The 20656-nt window shown below is 47.4% G+C and overlaps 1 protein-coding gene across 8 annotated transcripts in view; it reads left to right on the top strand.

The window, feature by feature from the left end:
• ZDHHC14 (zinc finger DHHC-type palmitoyltransferase 14) overlaps nucleotides 1-20656 on the top strand; it is a 289043-nt gene that overhangs the window by 230684 nt on the left and 37703 nt on the right. For 7 of the 8 annotated variants that reach the window (XM_027972616.2, XM_027972618.2, XM_027972617.2 and 4 more), the window contains 2 exons: nucleotides 16749-16886; nucleotides 20306-20354. In XM_027972616.2, the coding sequence (XP_027828417.1) occupies nucleotides 16749-16886; nucleotides 20306-20354 (187 nt within the window). The remainder of the gene's footprint in view (nucleotides 1-16748; nucleotides 16887-20305; nucleotides 20355-20656) is intronic. The other variant, XM_027972619.2, reaches the window with a different exon arrangement.

A 20656-nucleotide genomic window follows, 5' to 3' on the forward strand; every position in this document is an offset into this window, starting at 1 on the left:
CTTAAAACATGTCTTTTCTTATTCTGTGCATCTGTTTATGTATTTTAAAACTGTTTTCAACAAAAGAAAGAGACTGTATGTCCAGTGCCATGTTTTGGAAAATGTGTCCTTCACCTACAGGCAAGTCTCAACAGCAGGCCCTCTGGGGCACTCGGGCATATTTTTAGCCTGTCTTGGGTCCCTGCCATGGAATTCAACCACAGGGCCTCTGAGCGGCACTCGGGTCTACTTCTAATGCAAAGGTAAACTGGACCTAACCCAGAGGCGAGGATCTTGGGCCATGTTTTATTTTTATCTGACCAAGAATGCTCACCTCATTTCTGCCCGTAATTGTCAAACTGCAACTCGGCTTTAAAAATACTTTTCTTCGATACCCGGAAAAGCCACAAGCAGTTACTCCAGGCAAGCCTGTTTCTGTTGGTCTCTCTCCCCATGCGTGTGCCTGTGAGCCCGTTTGTGTGTGGCCCCTGGCTTCATGTCTCTGGGGGGTCCATGAGCTCATCTCTGACCTCACGTTTGCTGCCTTTTGCCTTCCTGAAGGCTGTGTCTTGCTCTCGGGTCTCCAGCTCAGACCTCTCTTCAGAGCCTCAGACTTGCAGATGCATCTCTTTCCCAGGCACTTGGGGAGTTTAGAGACACCCCAAATGAGCATCCCCCAGGACCCCCACCTCTCTGAGTCCCCACACCGCCATTGGTTGCACAAGGCAAACACACCCTGTTTCTTCCTAGGTGGATGCATCTCCACTGGTGGGGCCAACCACAAGCTACCTTCTCACCTCACCTGGACGGGGGTCTCCTAGTGGACCCCCACCAACCACTCCTCTCACTATCCAGTCCACCTGCTCCCGTCCCCAACAGAATCTGATCACACCACCTCTCTCCTTAGAAGAGCCGCTGCTGGTGGCTCATAGGCAGGAAGCCAACATCCTTTTTGTCTGGCCCACAGATCCGAGCCTGCCCGCCTCATGCCTCACGGCCTGGTCTCCAGCCTCAAGGGCCTCCTCTCAGTTCCTGCAAAAAGCCACATCCTCTCTGTGGACTCCTGGCCACCCCTCACGGTGGGCTTGAGGTGGTTCCCAGGGAGGCACTCCTCCCTGGGCTTTCTGTGCTCCTTTAACACTCTGATTGGTTATTTCTGATGGTCTCTGCCCCCAGGAGAAGGAGATGGTAACCCACTCCAGTACTCTTGCTTGGAAAATCCCATGGACGAAGAAGCCTGGTAGACTACAGTCCATGGGGTCGCAGAGTTGGACCCAACTGAGCGATTTCACTTCACTTCTGCCCCCAGGAGATGAGTAAGCTCCCTAAGCGTAGCTCTGCCTGTTCCCCACCAAGAGTTCTCAGCGACCTGTGTATCCCTGGCCTGCGGCTGCTCAGTTAACATTTGCTGAAGGAAGGAGTTCTCAAGACAAGAATATTAAAGTGGGTTGCCATTCCCTTCTCCAGTTTTACATAGGAACAATGATGCATAGGAACCTGGAATGTTAGGCCCGTGAATCAAGGTAAAATGGAAGTGGTTAAACAGGCTATGGTAAGAGTGAACATTGACATTTTAGGAATCAGTGAACTAAAATGGATCGGAATGGGTGAATTTAATTCAGATGACCATTATATCTGCTACTGTGGGCAAGAATCCTTAGAAGAAATGGAGTAGCTCTCATAATCAACAAAAAAGTCTGAAATGCAGTACTTGGATGCAATCTCAAAAACGACAGTATGATCTCTGTTTGTTTCCAAGGCAAACCATTCAATATCACGGTAATTGAAGTATATGCGCCAACCACTAATGCCAAAGAAGCTGAAGTTGAACAGTTCTATAAAGACCTAACTAACGCCAAAAAATATGTCCTTTTCATCATATGGGGACTGGAATGCGAAAGTAGGAGGTCAGGAGACGCTTGGAGTAACAGGCAAGTTTGGCCTTGGAGTACAAAACGAAGCAGGTCAAAGGCTAAGAGTTTTGTCAAGAGAATGCACTGGTCATAGCAAACACCCTCTTCCAACGACATAAGAGATGACTATGGACATCACCAGATGGTCAATACTGAAATCAGATTGATTATATTCTTTGCAGCCAAAGATGGAGAAGCTCTATACAGTCAGCAAAAATAAGACCGGGAGCTGACTGTGGCTCAGATCCTGAACTCCTTATTGCCAAATTCAGACTGAAATTGAAGAAAGTAGGGAAAACCACTAGACCATTCAGGTATGACCTAAATCAAATCCCTTACAGTGGACATGACAAATAGATTCAAGGGATTAGATCTGATAGACAGAGTGCCTGAAGAACTATGGGTGGAGGTTTGTGACATTGTATGGTGGTGATTAAAACTATCTCCAAGAAAAAGGAATGCAAAATGGCAAAATGGTTGTCTGAAGAGGCCTTACAAATAGCTGTGAAAAGAGAGGCAAAAGGCAAAGGAAAAAAGGAAAGATATATCCATCTGAATGCAGAGTTCCAAAGAATAGCAAGAAGAGATTAAAAAAAAAAAAAAAAAACCCTTCCTCAGTGATCAATGCAAAGAAATAGAGGAAAACAATAGAACAGGAAACACTAGAGATCTCTTCAAGAAAATTAGAGATACCAAGGGAACTTTTCATGCAAAGATGGACACTAAAGGACAGAAATGATATGGACCTAAGAGAAGCAGAAGATATTAAGAAGAGGTGGCAAAAATACACAGGAGAACTGTACAAAAAAGATCTTCATGACCCAGATAATCATGATCGTGTGATCACTCACCTAGAGCTAGATATCCTGGAACACAAGTCAAGTGGAGCTTAGGAAGCATCACTACGAACAAAGCTAGTGGAGGTGATGGAATTCCATTTGAGCTATTTCAAATCCTAAAAGATGCTATGAATGTGCTGCATTCAATATGCCAGCAAATTTGGAAAACTCAGCAGTGGCCACAAGACTGGAAAAGGTGGGTTTTTATTCCAACCCCAAAGAAAGGCAATGCCAAAGAATGTTCAAACTACCACACAATTGCACTCATCTCACATGCCAGCAAACTAATGCTCAAAATTCTCCAAGCTAGGCTTCAACAGTACATGAACCCAGAACTTCTTGACATTCAACATGGATTTAGAAAAGGCAGAGGAACCAGAGATCAAGTTGCCAGCATCTGTTGGATCATAGAAAAAGCAAGAGAGTTCCAGAAAAACACCTACTTCTGCTTTATTGACTAGGCCAAAGCCTTTGACTGTGTGGATCACAACAAACTGTGGAACGTTCTTAAAGAGATGGGAATACCAGACCACCTTACCTGCCTCCTTCGAAACCTGTATGCAGGTCAAGAAGCAACAGTTAGAACCAAACATGGAACAAAGGACTGGTTCCAAATTGGGAAAGGAGTAAAACAAGGCTGTACATTGTCACCCTGCTTATTTAACTTCTATGCAGAGTACATCATGAGAAATGCTGGGCTGGATAAAGCACAAGCTGGAATCAAGATTGCTGGGAGGAAATCTCAATAACCTCAGATAGGCAGATGACACCACCCTTATGGCAGAAAGTGAAGGAGAACTAAAGAGCCTCTTGATGAAGCTAAAAGAGAAGAGTGAAAAAGCTGGCTTCATACTCAACATTCAAAAAACGAAGATCATGGTATCCAGTCCTGTCACTTCATGGCAAATAGATGGGGAAACAATGGAAACAGTGAGAGACGTTATTTTCTTGGGCTCCAAAATCACTGCAGATGGTGACTGCAGCCATGAAATTAAAAGACACATGCTCCTTGGAAGAAAAGCTATGACCAACCTAGATAGCATATTAAAAAGCAGAGACATTCCTTTGCCAACAAAGGTCCATCTAGTCAACTATGGTTTTTCCACTAGTCATGTATGGATGTGAGAGTTGGACCATAAAGAAAGCTGAGCACTGAAGAATTGATGCTTTTGAACTGGTGTTGAAGAAGACTCTTCAGAATCCCTTGGACTGCAAGGAGATCCAGCCAGTCCATCCTAGAGGAAATCAGTCCTAAATGTTCTTTGGAAGGACTGATGCTCAAGCTGAAGCTCCAATCCTTTGCCCACCTGATGCAAAGAACTGACTCATTTGAAAAGACCCTGATGCTGGGAAAGATTGAAGACAGGAGGAGAAGGGGACAACAGAGGGATGAGATGGTTGGATGGCATCACCAACTTGAGGGACATGAATTTGAGCAAGCTCTCGGAGAAGCCTGGTGTGCCGCAGTCCACGGGTCACAAAGAGTCAGCCATGACTGAGGGACTGAACTGAATTGAACCGAACTGAAGGAAGGAGGGAAGGATAAAAGGGAGGGAGGAAGGAGGAAAGGAAAGCTGGATACTCCCCTGCCTTCTGCTTCACCTCTCCACAGTACCATTCTCTCTTTAAAAAGAGAAAAGCCTGTTACTTTTTTAGCTCAATGACTAGGCTACTGTTCTCCACTGAAACAAGAAAGTTTCTTTCTCCCAAGTCTAAGCTAAACAAAACTCATTTCTTATACCCTCAAGACCTCCCAGCAGTACAAACGAAAAATTTTAAACACCAAGAAAAAAGAGATGTAAGTCCGATCAGGGACCCTGATACCCCTGTGGGAGGGTGGAAATGACAGTTTTAAATGACTCGCGATGTATTTAGGCTCCGTTACAGGTATAACATATGAAGTGAAGTGAAAGGCGCCGTCATGTCAGACTCTCTGCGACCCCGTGGACTCTACAGTCCATAGAATTCTCCAGGCCAGAATACCGGAGTGGGTAGCCCTTCCCTTCTCCCAGAGATCTTCCCAACCCAGGGATCGAACTCAGGTCTCCCATGTTGCAGGCGGATTCTTTACCAGCTGAGCCACACAAGGGAAGTGGTATAATACACATATGTGTTTATTTACTCAACAAATGTTTGAGGGCCTGTTAGGTGCCAGCTACAAATTTGAATAAATCAATAGTTTTCAAACTTGTTACCCCCTGCAACTCACAGTGAGGAATGCATTTTACATGGGAACTCAATGTACACAAATACTCAGATAGTTTAATGAAACAGAACTTGAGTATATGAAATGCCTTGATATTTTCTGTTTTATTCTTTTTTCATTGCTAAAAAAAATTTAGACCAACTGCATTAATGTTATGACCCACTACTTGATCACAGCCCTTAGCTTGGAAAACCCCAAATAAACATAGGCCTTTCCTGTACGTAAAGCAGCTCTTGAACTGTGCCCGATGGCCTGTGGTGCTTATCCGGGGCTAGCTGAGTGCCATCCCCAAGAGGGCTGGGGTTTTGGGTGTGTCCCTTCAGGACCTGAGAATGGCACTTTTAGCAAAGCCAGTCAAAGGTAGGTACCTGCCTGTCCGCCTTCTTAGAACAACTGAACTTAGAAAATCGATTGTCAAAATGAGTCACTTCAGTCTCAGCAAACTAAACCAATAGGTCCACTATTAACTAAGAATAGGCTGCAGGAAGTTGTATGTAAAAGGCTGGCTGTGAGTCCATGAGGGTGGCAGGGACCCTGGTTTTCATTAGATCTTTCAAAGCATTAGGAAATAAAAAAATAGAAGAATTGGTGCTCTCGAGGTTAAAAACAGAGCTCCTGGTATTTGTGAGGGACAGCACACGCGAGGATGGGCAGGGTTAACACTTGCTGCTCCGCACCACGCGTGCTCCTTCACATGGTCCCCCTTCCTCAGTCTCATCCCATCGCACCTCCCCCGGGCTGGCAGAACACTGTGAGCCCCCTCCCCGCCCCACCAGGGGATGGGAGCTTGGTAGCTCTAGCGAGTATCAGCCAGGAGGCTTTTGCTGCTTGCCCCTACGTTTCTCTATGTGGAACGGAGATATTAGCCTATTGCTAAGCTTGACTCCTAATTTAAAGTTTTTCTGTTTTGTTTTTGGCTGTGCTGGGCCTTCCTTCATGCACGAAGGTTTTCTCGAGTTGCAGCAAGTAGGGGCTGCTCTTCCAGTTGCGGCGCTTGGCCTTCTCATTGTGGGGGCTCCTCTTGTTGGGCTTCCCTCGTAGCTCAGACGGTAAAGCGTCCGCCTGCAGCGCAGGAGACCTGGGCTCGATTCCTGGCTCGGGAAGAGCCCCTGGAGAAGGACATGGCACCCCACTCCAGTACTCTTGCCTGGAAAATCATACGGATGGAGGAGCCTGGTAGGCTACAGTCCATGGGGTCGCAAAGAGTCAGACACGACTGAGCGACTTCACTTTCTCAATTTCTTTCTTGCTCTTCTCTCTTGTTGGGGAGTGCAGGCTCTGTGTGTAGGCTTAGTAGCTGTGGCACATGGGCCCAGGTGGGAGCTTCCTGGAGCAGGCATTGAACCTGTGTCCCCTGCATTGGCAGGCGGATTCTTAACCACTGGACCACCAGGGAGGTCCATTAACTCCTCATTAATCACAACTTCCTCCCTGAACTTGGCTCTTAGCAGCCCTCTCTAAGTCCTTTCGGGCAACCCAGTGGAATCTCTAGACAGTCATCTGTCACAAATTAGAAAAGCCACATTTCCAGGCCATAAATATTAATAGTTAACAGGTTGGTATGGGGATCCAAAGCGGATTTCATGTTCTGCTCTTGCCGTCTTGAAATTCTGAGTAATTTTTCAACAAAATGCCTTATAGTTCCTGTTGCAGTGGACCCCCACAGCCAGTCCTGGCAGTTAGACTCTTTGACCTGTTCTTTTGCGTGCCTGTGTTTAGAAAGGTAATTAAGGACCCGCTGACTAGAGGGTGGTGACTCAGTAAAGGGCTGGCATGGTTTATACAAACAACCGCAACAAACAAGAAAACAGCACAATATTTAGAGTCTAAGAAGTCTGCTGACCCAGTTCTGGTGGTGGGGGTGATTATGTGGTACTCCGAAGTCTCTGAGTGTTGTAGGGTCACCGGTCAGCTCTGGGCCTAAGCTGGGTCTATAAGAGGGCCAGTTCTTATGAATTACATGTAGAGTTTCTACTGCAGAGGCCTGCCAGCATGTCCTAATTTTGTGTAGAGTGGGCACAACTGACTTCAGTTCTTGACAGGTTTTATTTAGCCACACAACCCTAATGTTTGAGTGGAAAAGAACCTTTAATGGCATATCTGATGGCAGAGGCCCAGAAACCTGCCTGGGTTTCAGGTCCATTAGCTTAAGAATCCCATGTCTTTTCCACAGCACACCACCAACAGCACGATACCATGAGGCCTGGAATACAATATCAGGAATACTGGAAACTTAACTTGGGACTGCTTAGAACAACTCAGTAACCATTTGCTAGCTGATTGTTACTTTTTTTTTTTTTTTAGTGGTTGTAAATAGTGGATCATTTTAGAAAATGGAGGACTTCCCTGGGGGTCCTGTGGCTCCCAATACAGGGTGCCCGGGTTCAACGCCTGGTCAGGGAACTAAGATCTCACCTGCTGCAACTAAGACCCAGTGCAGCCAAATAAATAAATAATAAATGAACGTTTTAACAGGACACTCAAAGCCAGCGCACTGGGACAGCCCAGAGGGGTGGGATGGGGAGGGAGGTGGGAGGGGGTTCAGGATGGGGACGCATGTACACCCATGGCTGATTCATGTCACTGTATGGCAGAAACCACCACAATAAAGTAATCAGCCTCCAATTAAAACAAATACATTTTGTAAAAAGAAAATAGAATATAATGAGGAAGCCAATACAGAAAGCAGATACGATACAGGTCTCTCTGCTCTAGTTGAAGGGGAAGGAAAGGTGGACCTCCCAGCACCCAGGAGCTGAATTAGGAGATGCGTCAGCCCCCTGGGGCTGCAGGAGCCGCCCTGGAACACAGGCAGAGGGCTGCCCTGATCTTATTTGCTTGGCGGTCCCTCCAGCAGCAGCGTGGAGGACAGACAGACTGGGCGGCCCAGGAAGGTTTCACAGTGGCTCATGAAAGAGGCGACGGGGCCTACGGCTGCAGTGGCCTTCAGAGTCAGGGAGCAGAAGCACAGAAAACGTGGCAGGAATAACACGATAAAATGAACTATCTTGTTGACCAGCCGGATGCGAGGGGTGCGAGCCAAGGGCGGAAATGAATGCGTTGTCTACCTTGGGCAGCTGGATGCATGGGGCCGCCGATTACTAAGAAAAGGCTGGTTAGCAAGGAGCAGGGAGGCTTAATGAACACAGCTGAGGGCCCGCTGAGTGAGAGGTGCCTATGGACGATTAGGTGGAAATGTCCAGCGGGCAGCTGGAAAGGGTGTGAACTCACTCACGGAAAATACGTCAGTGAGAAGCGTAAAGGCGCCAGGGTGCACCCTCAGCTAGTGCCCGTGTGCTCGAGGAAGGACTGGGGTTTATCCACTCCCAGCCGCGCCCTGCCACACCTGGATGTGTGCAGCGGATCACCAAAGCTTGAACCGAAAGGACACGGGGATTGTGGAATCCCAGACACATGTCCCGAATTGCCCCCCAGGCAGCTGGAGAAGCAGGTATTCCAGAGGGTGGAAGGCCTGGGCAGAGTCACCCTGCTCCAAGGGTTTGGGAAAGCCCTACGGATGACTTCTGAGCATCACACTCCCCTTCTGCCCATCTGTGTCTAGCTCTGTTCTCTCTAGCTTCTGTTCTGTATCCACAGTGGGGAAGCCAGAGCTTGTCCACAGAGAGCCAGCCTGAGCCGCAGGAATCCTTGACTCTGGGAGGGCTGGGCACCTGAGGGTCTTCTGATCAGCAGATCTATCTCAGGGTATAAGTTGCTTCAAAGTGCATCTCCCATGCCTGCTCGTCTCTCTTCCTAGAAGTCCAGAATTTCCTCGACACTGGAAGCAGGAGCTGAAAACACATGTTAAACAAACCTAGACATTTTGAGGAAGTAAATGTATAAAGTTGCCCTTTTGAGGCATTGTCTGTTGGTCAAGCCCCCTCTTTTGATGCCCAAAGATGCTCAGCACTGTGCCAGGTTGTGGCAAAGCCAGGGCGGAGGCAAATGAAACCATGTGGGTTGGGATGGGGCGGGGGGGTACAGTCCAAGGTTATGTTAAATTGTAATGTAAAGGTTACAACAGTTATGCAGTTACTAACTGGTTTTACACTGAAAAGTTAGAGGTTTTTTTTAAAAAAAAAAAACAAATGGAGCTAAAAGCTGCAGAATCTTAATTTGTGGGACATTGGTAAGGACTCAGGACCAGAAGAATCCATACAGGTACAGATAAAACACAGTCCCTTTACATTTAATTTTACATCTCAAAGGGGTCTTGAAGTTTATTTCATCCAACTTTTTACATGTAAAGAAACTTAAGTCCTCATGTACAAGAGATGTATTAATACATTCAGCCCCACAGAGTTAGTTAATAAAATTTCTTTTTTTTTTCATCTGCTTGTTTTTTAATTTTTACAATGTCATGTTGCTTTCTGCTGTACAACAGCTCGAATCAACCATAATTACATCCCCTCCCTCATGAGGCTTCTTCCTCCCACCTCTCTAGGTCATCACAGAGGCCCAGGGAAGCAATGGAGATGAAGGTGTAGAGGGTGGACTTGTGGACACGGTGGAGAGGGAAAGAGCGGGACAAATGGAAGAGGTCGCATCCATATGTGTACACGACCTCATGTGAAATGCATGGGGCTTCCTGGGTGGTGCTCGTGGAAAAGGATCTGCCTGCCAAAGCAAGAGACCAAAGATCCCTGGGTTGGGATGATCCCCTGAAGGCGGGCACTCAAGTATTCACGCCTGGAGAATCCCATAGACAGAGGAGCCTGGCGGGCTGCACTCCATAGGGTTGCCAAGAGTTGAGCACAACTGAAGTGACTGAGCGTGCGTGTGTATAACGGATAGCTGGTGAGAAGTTGCAGCTAATATGATTCCTTGATTTTATTCCTCTGTAAAGTTAAACAGATAGAACTCGTTTTCAGGAAAGGGGCTGAGAAGCAGTGAGAGGGAAGGAGGTAAGAAATCTTCCCTGATACATCGCTTTGCCCCAGATAGCACCCAAGGGCCACCATCTCAATAAACAATGTTTGCCAAGTAGGTTTGTCAAATCTGGACATCTCCATAAGAAGTTCAGTTCTTCTGATGTTCGATTTGCTGAGAATGAGGTCATTTTTTCACACGTTAGAGCACTTCTCGGTTGAGAGTGGGCCCCCCAGATATGAGCTAGGTCTTTATGTCCCCCAAAGCATAGATGCCCTGAACCAGAAGACCACGGGGCCCCTGGCACAACTACCAGTCCTGGCGTGCCTGCGGTCCACTTGTGTTCGCATTCCTGCCGATGTTCGGTGCCTGGAGCTGCAGGGGCCCAAGTGGGCTGCCCCAGGAGGAAGGGGCCGGGTCCTCAGGCCCACCTGGCACAGTGACCCGCAGAGAACTGGCATGGGAGGCAGGAACAGGTGGTTAAGTGTTCACCTGGGTTCCCACGCCAGCTCCTCCGTCTGCACGTTCCTCTTCTGTACGACGGGCACAATAGAACTGACCTCACCAGGTTTTGTGAGAATTAAGTGATGCTATACATGGGAAATACTTAACACAGTGCCTGGCAGGTAGCAAGGACTCAAGAAAGTTTGGATAAAAGTGAGAGGAGGAGGAGGAGATGGGGTAAGCAGGTGAGGTTGCTTTCCAGAAAACTCACCAGTCATTAAACACAGTGGCAAGGCTATTATTAGATTTTACCAAAAGACTTAGAACAGCGTGAATTATTTCGTGTCTAAGAATGTGTTCCTCTAATACTTTACCTTCTGTTTCTATTATATAATTCTTTGAATTACCTGGGAACCGTAAAGGCCTGGTAATAATATGTACCACTAGATCTCAGCATTCATCATGCAAAAAGCATACCTCATGAGACAAAAGACCAAAAAGGTACCTCATGAGACAACATTTTTCTAATTATGGAGGGAAAAAAAAATCCTAGGTTTCAAGGAAAAGTAATTTTCCACTTCGTACCTTTAAAAACATTTAACTTAATTTAAATGTAATTGACATTTAAATGAGAAGTTTTACATCGCAGGTTTCACATGATTCTCAAGACACCCTCAGAGAGAGAAGTTGGGAGGACTATTCTCGAGATGCGGTCCATGGAGCCCAGGACCGCTACTATGGAAAACTCAGAACTGCTTGGCCTGAGGATATGACTTTATTTATCTCTTGGGGGCCTGACTTCTGGGCGATTCCAAATTCTTAACATTTTCAAACACTTTTATTCCTTTTACTGGCAACCTTCAAACACAGCTTTTGCAAATATGCTTCCCTTAATACTTCAGTGCATTTTTCTACCTCTGTCCAGTTTTAATATGTCTCCATTTCTCCTTATTTTTAAGGCCTCTTTTCCATGTTCCATCTCTTTGGAAAATCAAATCTTCCTTTAGTCAGAGTGGCCTAGTCCCTCAGCTCAGCCCCTGCTGGTCCTCAGTTGGCTCAATAGCGCCCTCCTCTGAAAAGTGTGGGGATAGCACCTACCTCGTGGGGCTGGATAAATGAATGGCACTCAGTGAATGGTAGGGTTAATCATCATTGATAATGTTCTGTTCATTAGTATTAGTATTTAGAGTTTGGGGTTCCCAAGATAGGATCATAATTCCACCTGAGCTATGTTCCCACTGGCCATTTTAATGGAATCTCCTTTCTCCACTTAGGATCTGGTAACTCTGAAGTTGCCTGGAATTCCTCCTGACTTAGAATTCTAGCTGAAGCCTCAGAGTCTCCCAATAGCCCCAAGCACCCTACAGAGGTTTCTAATAAACTCACCTCTGCTTCCCACCATTGCCAGACCGGACAGAGCCTGCTTCTGCGAGAGCTTATTCACACTAATAACCGTCCCATCAGTTCTTTTCTGCTTCCATCAGCATCTTCCAGCTCTCAGACTTCTCTGAACATCTTCAGATTTCCTAGTCCCCTGCCCTTTCCTGTGGTTGCCTGTGTGCATGTGTGCTTAGCCGTGTCCAACTCTTTGCGACCCCATGGACTGTAGCCCACCAGGCTCCTCTGTCCATGGGATTCTTCAGGCAAGAATACTGGAGTGGGTTGTCATTCCCTTCTCCAGGGGATCTTTCCCACCCAGGGATCGAACTTGGGTCTCCTGAGGCTCCTGCATTGGCAGGTGGATTCTCTACTACTGGCACCACCTGGAAATCTCATCTTCCATCAGAATATTCCAGTCTCTGCACCTGGCGGCCAGAAATAGTGATCACAGAGGAAACTGCCAAAGGCAGTTAAAGGTATTTCTTCCTGTGCTCAGCGCGTGTCTGTCGGGTGTGTGCTTCATGCCAGGCACTCAGGTACTGGAGCTGTTAGGGGACTAGACATGGCTTCTCACCTCAAGGCTTCACCTGGGAAAGGAGAGGAAAGAAGCCCAGAAACCACGCCAGGGAGCGTGATGCCCACTGAGGTGTGCGCAGGGTGCTCCAGCTGGCTGCCTCCAACCTCACGTTATTTTAGAGAAATTTCTAGGTTTGGCCCACGCCACCCTGTGCTCCATGTTCCTTTCCTCTTGCCCTGAGGCTCTGTCCCTCCATTCAGCACAGCCGAGCACAGACACCCCCCACCACCCGCAACAGCCTGGCTTCGGGAAGGGCTCCTCATTCGATTAAGGGAACCCTCCAGAGAGGCTGCAAGGGCAGAAACCACACCCTTCTGGCAGGATCCAGACCTCAGAGTAACAAATTTAAAGTGTTTTTTTTGTTTTGTTTTGTTTTGGTTTTTTAAATAAAAAAAAGAGCCTTCATCTCATCCACGGAGCTGCCCTGGTGGCTCAGGGGTAAAGAAGCCACCTGCCAGTGCTGGAGATGAAGGAGATGCGAGTTCGATCCCTGGGGGGGAAGATCCCCTGGAGAAGGGCATGGCAACCCACTCCCCTATTCTTGCCTGGGAAATCCAATGGACAAAGGAGGCTGGCGGGCCACTGTCCATGGGGTCGCAAAGAGTCGGGCACGATGGGTTAGGACATCACACACGCCCACCTCACCCCCAGGGCATAGGACACCAGTCAGTCTTCCCACACGGAAAATGGCAGTCTGCCCTCTAATGATGGTTGCTTGAGGAGTCTCAGATGCTGTGGCTGCACGCCACCACGTTGCCAGCAGTGCCCCCTCCCCAGGTGTCCTGGCCCGGCCAGCCCTGCCTCACTCAGGCCCTGGGAGTCAGCGTGTGTCGGCCCACCCAGGCTGAGCTCCTGCCGCTCCATTTCTTGCCCTCAGCCCCTCAGGAAGGATGCTGTGTGCGGCCAGCGTCGCGAGCAGACGGAAATCACCGTATTCGATGTCCCTCTGTTAGACATTCGTTCTTGGGGTCTGGGTGCTGAAGCATCCTCACCAATGAGACAAGGAACCCCTAGAAGCCAGGGCGTGTTGGATACGCTGTTGTAGGTTGCCTGATACAGTGCGGGGCTCGCGGGGACACTTCCCCCAGGCAGTGGGGGCTGGCGGGCGAGGGTTCTGGACGCAGCTAGAGCCCGCCAGCCTGGCTGCCGATAGCCCTGCCACCCTGGGCAGTGTGCTTGCTCATGGGGATGTCCTTGGGGTAGCGTGGGGGCTTAGTCAGTCCTTGAAAAACATTTACTAAAGGCTCAGAGTAGAGTCAGCGGACAAAAGCAAGTAAAAATAAATAAGGTGATTTTTAGATAAGGTGGGTGAAGGCGGCAGTGGCTGTTTTGGCATCATCGGTGTAGAGCTGACATTTGAACCTGGGGGGGAATAAAGAGATTACTGGGTGAGACAGAGAGTCTGCAAGAAAAGAAGAGGTGCAGGCATAGCCTGGGGTGAGGGAGGCTCTGACACCCTTGAAATCAAGAGGAGGGAGGAGGGCACCAGAGTTCGGGGTTAGAGGATACTGGGAGGTGGCCCTGGGTTCTGAGCATCCTCCTTCCACAGAGATGCACGCCCAGCTCTCAGGCTCATTTGTGTGTGTGTGTGTGCATCACTCGGTCGTGTCTGACTCTTTGTGACCCCATGCATTGTAGCCCACCCAGGCTCCTCTGTCCATGGAATTCTCCAGGCAAGAACACTGGAGTGGGTTGCCATTGCCTTCTCCAGGGGATCTTCCCGACTCAGGGATGGAACCCGAGTCTCCCGCTTTGCAGGCAGACGCTTTACTGACTGACCCACCAGGCTCGCTTACCACCAGGTATCCAACAGTCACAAAGGGGACCATGAAAAGCATTAAATCAAAGTCTTTCTCAGCAAGCCTACACTGTTAGCAGGATTTTGTCAGCCAAGAAAAGGGTTTTCAATAAGGCAAGTTTCCAAATGGAAATTGCTTCCACTGAGGGCTGCTGGAGAGCCACACCCACCCTGAGAGATTGCTCGTCTCCTCCGAAGCCCCCAGACCCGGTGCCCAGGGGTTTCGTGTGCATCATCTGTTGCTTTCCTCCCCTAGCAGCTCTGCCTCCCTCAGGAAAGTGCGTTAGCTTAGCTCACGGTGAGCTTTCTAAGCTAAGAATACACCTACCCCCTGCCCCCATAGAAATGATCACGGTGCCCCATTAAGACCTTGGTACTTGGAGTGGGGGCATCCATCGTGTTAATTCTGCCTCCCCAGCTCTGATGTCTCCTCTGCTGGTGGGCAACTCTCGATATAGTGGGCAGGCTCGTCCACCACTCACTTGGCATCTGGAGATCAGCTTTCACAGCTGGAACCAGAGGTCCCACCCTGACCTGGCCTTCTGTGTCCCCAGCCTCCACGTCTTAGTTTCATCTTCCATAGGTGTGTATTAAGCAGAAAAGAGGTTTCTCAAATGACAGCCTCAGAGTCTTAGGAAAATTTGGTTGATCCCAATTTCTTTTCTCTTTCTGCATGTTCTGTATAGACTTTTCCAGTGTATAGCCCATGTAGATCACTGACTTGGGGAAATGAGGTTGTTTTATGCAAGGTTTGGGCTTCCGTTGTGGCTCAGCTGGTAAAGAATCTTCCTGCAATGCGGGAGACCTGGGTTTGATCCCTGGGTTGGGAAGATCCCCTGGAGAAGGGAAAGGCTGCCCATTCCAGTTTTCTGTCCTGGAGAATTCCATGAACCATATATACTTCATGGGGTTGCAAAGAGTCGGACATGATTGAGTGACTTTCACTTTTCACTGTAACTTTTCCAGCTGTGTGGGGTTGACTACATGTTGACCTGTGACTCACACAGACACACCGTAGGAGTTGCTTTCCTTTCAGTGTCAGCATCTTACAGGCCATTGAGTTGTCACCAGGCTGGTGAGCTTTGAGATTTCTCTCGGGGTGACCAGCTGCTGCTTGCTTTTTTTGCGTGCAGACAACGATGACTCTTACCGTTCCTCTGCCACCATGGTCTCCAAGCATCTTCATGACCTTTTCAAGAAGTAAGCTTGCACTGGGCTTCCCAGGTGGCGCAGCAGTAAAGAATCTGCCTGCAGTGCAGGAGACCCAGGTTCGATCCCTGGGTTGGGAAGATCCCCTGGAGAAGGGAAGGGCAACCCACTCCACTATTCTTGCCTGGGAAATCCTACAGACAGACAGTCTGTGGGGTTGCAAAGAGTCAGACAGGATTGAGTGACTAACACACACAGGCTTGCACTGAACATAAAATATGAGATGAGTGATTTATGATAGGTGACCGGAAAGGAAGGAAACCCTGCCTCGCATAACTTTATAATGTTAATTTACATAGTCCCACCTCACAGCCTTCTCTGTATCTTTTCAAAGTACACGTAGAGAGGTGTGAGATTTGGGTAAAAGCTAAGCTTGGATAAGAGTCCAAGTGAAAAGCTTAGCATTTTTCCCGTGGCAGGTGGTCTGCTGCGAGTGGCTGCGTCAGACACCCTGGATAGGCCTTTTGAGTAGAAGATCAGCTGAAAAGTAGAGCAGCACTCAGCCATTATTTAGAAGAGGAAGAGCGAATCGAAAACGCCTTACAGACTGGTGAAATCCCCAAGGTGGGAGGACACAGGTTTGGGATAACAGGATAAAAACGCCCAAAGCAGCGCTCTTTTCCAAATGCTCGATGCAGCTTGGGCATTGGCAAGACGGGATGAGTCCTGAAAAAGACCTGACCTCAACCCTAGTTCCACTGCCTCTGGGCTGTACAGACCCTGCAGGCAGCTTCCCTCCTAAACCGCAGTTTGCTCATCTGTAAAATAGGGTAGCAGCATCATTATCCTCATAGGAATGTTTCAGGGTCAAATGGATGGGTGTATGTGACATCTCTTCACAAGCTATAAAGCACCACATGCTGGTTCTTTTAAAAATGCTTTCCCAGAGAGTATTTGGCCCCAGAGGACTCTATATGGTATCCTTGTTTGACAGGTAAGGAAGCCGGGAGTTGTGGGACTACAAGATCAGGTGTATTACATTATTTGAAGATCATAGATATAAATTTTTTTATGACTAGTGAAATGGCAGAGACATTTCTTGGAAAACAGCAGTAGCTGGAATGGGAGAACCGGGATTGTCCCTCTGTCCTGTCCTAGGCTCCTAGTGACCTCTCTCTCGGCCACTTACCATAAGAGATGGTCGCTCAGCACCACACACCGTGAAAGGCAGAGCCCCAGCCCCACGCAGCCCAGCAGTTACCATCAGAAGTGTTGTTACCATCTTAAAGGAAGATTATTCTATGAACCAAAGAGCTTTCTTGTACAAAAGAGGGAAATCTTTGAGTTTTCTATTGTAATAAAAATAGAATGCACATCCTTTGTTTTTTCAAAACAGCTAAGTTCCGTTGAAAGAATTATTGCTTTCTTGATGTGTCTTAACGTTGCGCGTTTCTCTGAGCAGTGCATTTGGAAATACAAGCAGAGAATGCTTTATTATGTTATCAGAGAATGGGAGGGGGAGCTCCCTCAAGTCAAAAAACATTCTATTAATTGATTTTCTGTTTGTTTTTTTTCTTTCTGCCTCTCATTTCAGAACGATTTGATCACCACTGTCCCTGGGTAGGCAACTGTGTGGGGAAAAGAAACTACAGATTTTTTTATATGTTTATTTTATCTCTGTCTTTTCTGACAGTCTTTATATTTGCATTCGTTATCACCCACGTCATCCTTCGTAAGTATGCTGGCGAAATCAGATTACGTATGTAACCATTTACCTGACTTCAGTTTTCTGATTTAATTTTGATTTAAGATTTTTGGTCATTCCAGGCTCTCTCTTTTCTTTGTCCTTCTCCCTGCCCCCTCCTCCCTTCCAGCCGCCCCCCCCCTTTCCGTTTCTCCCCTCCCTCCCCTTCCCTCCTACCCCCATCTTCCTAAGGGATCAGACTCTTTCACTTACAAGACTTTCTCCTTGACACGTGGTCCCTGTTCCAACCTTGTAACTTCACTTTCTCTTCCACTTGAGGGATCCCCAGGAGGAACCATCCCCACATTTTCCCAGAGGATAATGTGTTGTCATGATACCCACTGAAAAACAGAACCTTTTTTTAAAATGTGAATCTACTTAAGCAGGAATTGTTACCCTCCCTAAAAAAAAAAAAAATGGGGGATAAAGACTGAGCTTTCTTACACACAAATCTATAAATGTGAGATACACATTTGATAAGATGTTTAATTATCTGCCAGAACATTGGCAAGCTATGAAGGAAGCAACTTTATTAAAAATGAAATTGGGATATAGGTGATTTTAATATGTATTTGCCTTAACAGATGGCATTTTTCACTCCCTTTTCAAAGGTCATAACTTTGAACTCACTTTCCTATAATAGGGGTGTGATGAGAAGGAAGCCACTTGGCTTTGACCTGTAAAGGTGAGCCTTTAAACTTCCATTACAGCTCCATTAGCAACATTAAAGACCAGCATCGCCTCTGTCCATATTCCTGAAGTACAACCATCCATTAGCAAGTCCAGAGCCTCTCTCTGGAATGTTTCTGGAAGTATCTAGACACACGCCTCACTTTCTTCCCTGAAGCAGTGGTTAGACCGATTAGACTGCAGCCTGCTAAGACCAAATTTAGATAGACACGTTCTCTACTTGCTCTCTTGGTGGGGTTTGAATGGGGGTTGGGGGGAGCAGGTGGTATTGGAAGTTTCATATTAGTTTTTTACTTTGGACCTTCATGGACTATTCCAAATTTTCACAGGCATTTTAAATGCTAGTTTCCATTCATTCCTTCCCAGTCTTTTCATCTAAATGTAACACAAATTTGTAATATATGTATGAGAGCCATAACTTGCTGGGACAACAGGAAGAGGATTGTCACCGGTCAGAGACCCCTTTACCCTTCCTCACCACCTGGGAAGGATGGTCTGAGGGCTCTCTGGGGCACCTGTTTTATTTTCAGAGTCTCAAAGTGGCAACAATGTAACTAGGGTCCTCAGTTCAGTTCAGTTCAGTCGCTCAGTCATGTCCGACTCTTTGCAGCCCCATGGACTGCAGCATGCCAGGCCCCCCTGTCCATCACCAACTCCTGGAGCTTGTTCAAACTCATGTCCATTGAGTCAGTGATGCCATCCAACCATCTATCTCATCCTCGGTTGTCCGCTTCTCTTCCCGCCTTCAATCTTTCCCAGCATCAGGATCTTTTCAAATGAGTCAGTTCTTCGCATCATGTGGCCAAAGTATTGGAGTTTCAGCTTCAGCATCAGTCCTTCCAAAGAAAATGTATATATTAGCAGACAGAAGAAGCAGTTATTTATACAACTAGAGAAGGAAGAAGTACTGATATTCCAGCATATTTATGATACTGAAAAATAGTCTTTAAACATTACCTCTTATATCATCTTTAGCAACTTCAAAATGCCTACACATATATATAATATATAATCACACTGTATTTATGGCCTTGCCCCTACATTCTGGGTATCAGGCAGTTTTTACCTCACACATTAACTCTGGTAACACACAGGCACTCTCACACACACCGTGAAGCCCGTCACTTTCCACCACACTGGCATTTTCATTTCCGCTGCAGTCCATGGGGTCATAAAAGAGTTAGACATGACTGAACGACAAATTTTTGCTCATTCTGGTTTCAGCAAAATGGAGTTTGCTCTAGCTTATTCTGATATATTGTTAACCCAATCTTCCACCACCAGCCTCCCAAAAAACGCCTGCAAGTTACTGCAATATTTTGGACAAAAGCAAATAGAGGTTTTCCTCTCCCAGTTCTCCAGCCCCCACCACAACCCCACCCCTACCCCCGATTTGTGCTCAAGAAGGGCAGAAGCTTTACGTGACTCCGTGATCCCCCCTATGATTCTGAAAGCCTTGGCAAAGACAGAGGGCTGTTTGAGAGCAGCTGAGGACCGTGCCCCGAGTCCTCCCTGTCAGGAAGTGGACTCTGAGAGGGGACACCGGATAGCCAGGGGTGGCCAGGGAGGAAGCCTGTCATCCAGAGATCACCGGGAAGGTGACGTCTGGATTTCCTCTTAGAGGAAGCAGAGCTTGAGAAAGCGATATGGTCTGAGTTAAGCAGGAAAAGAGAAACCATCCCTTCTTGTCCCTCCTTGTGCCTCAAGATTGCATTTGCTCCAAGACCCACAGCACGTCCACGCCACCCCGGCCTAGCAGGGAGGGACGGGAACACCTCAAGCTTTCCTCATCAGTTCTTCAATCAGTTGGCGTCCTTAGAGCACACGGCACATTCTCGGGGCTCCAAGGTGGCCAGTGGACAAGAGGGGGTGGGAACTCGGGGAAGAACTGGAGCCATCACACCATTAGCCTCCCCCCAGCCAGCCTGGCTTCCGGTTCCACCGAGGGTCTGGAACAGACGACGCCAGGGAGATGCGCTAGAACCAGTCCCGAGGCGTCTGTCCTGTTTGGTCACTTCACTGCCGAGCCAGGGCCAGTTTATGTCCCCAGAACACGGGGACCCAGCCTTGCCAACCCAAGGTGGGGCCACTAAGAGCTCCTCCAAATGGGCTTTTCTTTCTCATAAGCCTCTAACGCCAATACACAAAATAAAAACCGCTTTTTGTCAGATGCATCGTCCCTCCGGCCCCTGAAGAAATGTTTTCTTGCACAGTCTGTATTCACATGTCTCAAACCCCAAAGCAGTCGGCAATATAGACTTCAGGTTTATGAGTTTGTTTACTCTGGGTGTAGAGAAAGGCGTCTTTGATACTTAGTCTAGTTTACAGGATGCCCAGGGTCAAACGTTAACCAACTTCGGGGAAACAGTCTTTGGTAAAAGAAGAGAGAAAATAGCATACAGTATTCTATTTCCCTATTAAAATGAGGAAAACAAAGGAGTAATCAGAACTGTAACTTATGGGAATGTATGCAGACATCCATCTGCTTTTACTGAACAAATATCCTCCAGATGTTGGGTCTGCTTATGAAATCTGCCATTTTCTTATTGAATAACTTTGGTGGAATCTCACTGTCCAATCAGTATCGGAGCTCTACCAAATGTAATTTTATTGATCTCGAGGCACCGATTATTTTTGTGTAGATGAGAGGGCTTTCAGCATGAAGGCTGTTTCTTGGAAGTGATGTCTGGTTACTAAATTCTGTTTCATTCCCCCAGGTTCACAGCAGGCGGGATTCCTCAACGCTCTTAAGGACAGTCCTGCAAGATATCCTTTCCAGGCTGTGGTTTTTCACCACGTTAACATGTTAAGTATTGGATTGGCCTTCTCCTCAGTAACTTCATCTTGGGCCTTGGCTTTCCTTCTCATAAATCATATTCCTTCTCCTTCTGTGAAGCATCCAAAGAGCTCCTTGATATTCACCTGCGTGAGTAACAGCCTTTGAATTGCTTAAACCTTGAAGTGACTCATTTAGCCTCGTTGAAACTGAAGTGCTCTTTCGCTGGGAAACTAAGCGTGAATTCTTGCCCACCTCCAGAAACCCACACTGATTTGTGTTAAGTCACATT

The sequence above is a fragment of the Ovis aries genome, chromosome 8, assembly GCF_016772045.2.
Source record: "Ovis aries strain OAR_USU_Benz2616 breed Rambouillet chromosome 8, ARS-UI_Ramb_v3.0, whole genome shotgun sequence".
Lineage (NCBI taxonomy): Eukaryota > Metazoa > Chordata > Mammalia > Artiodactyla > Bovidae > Ovis > Ovis aries.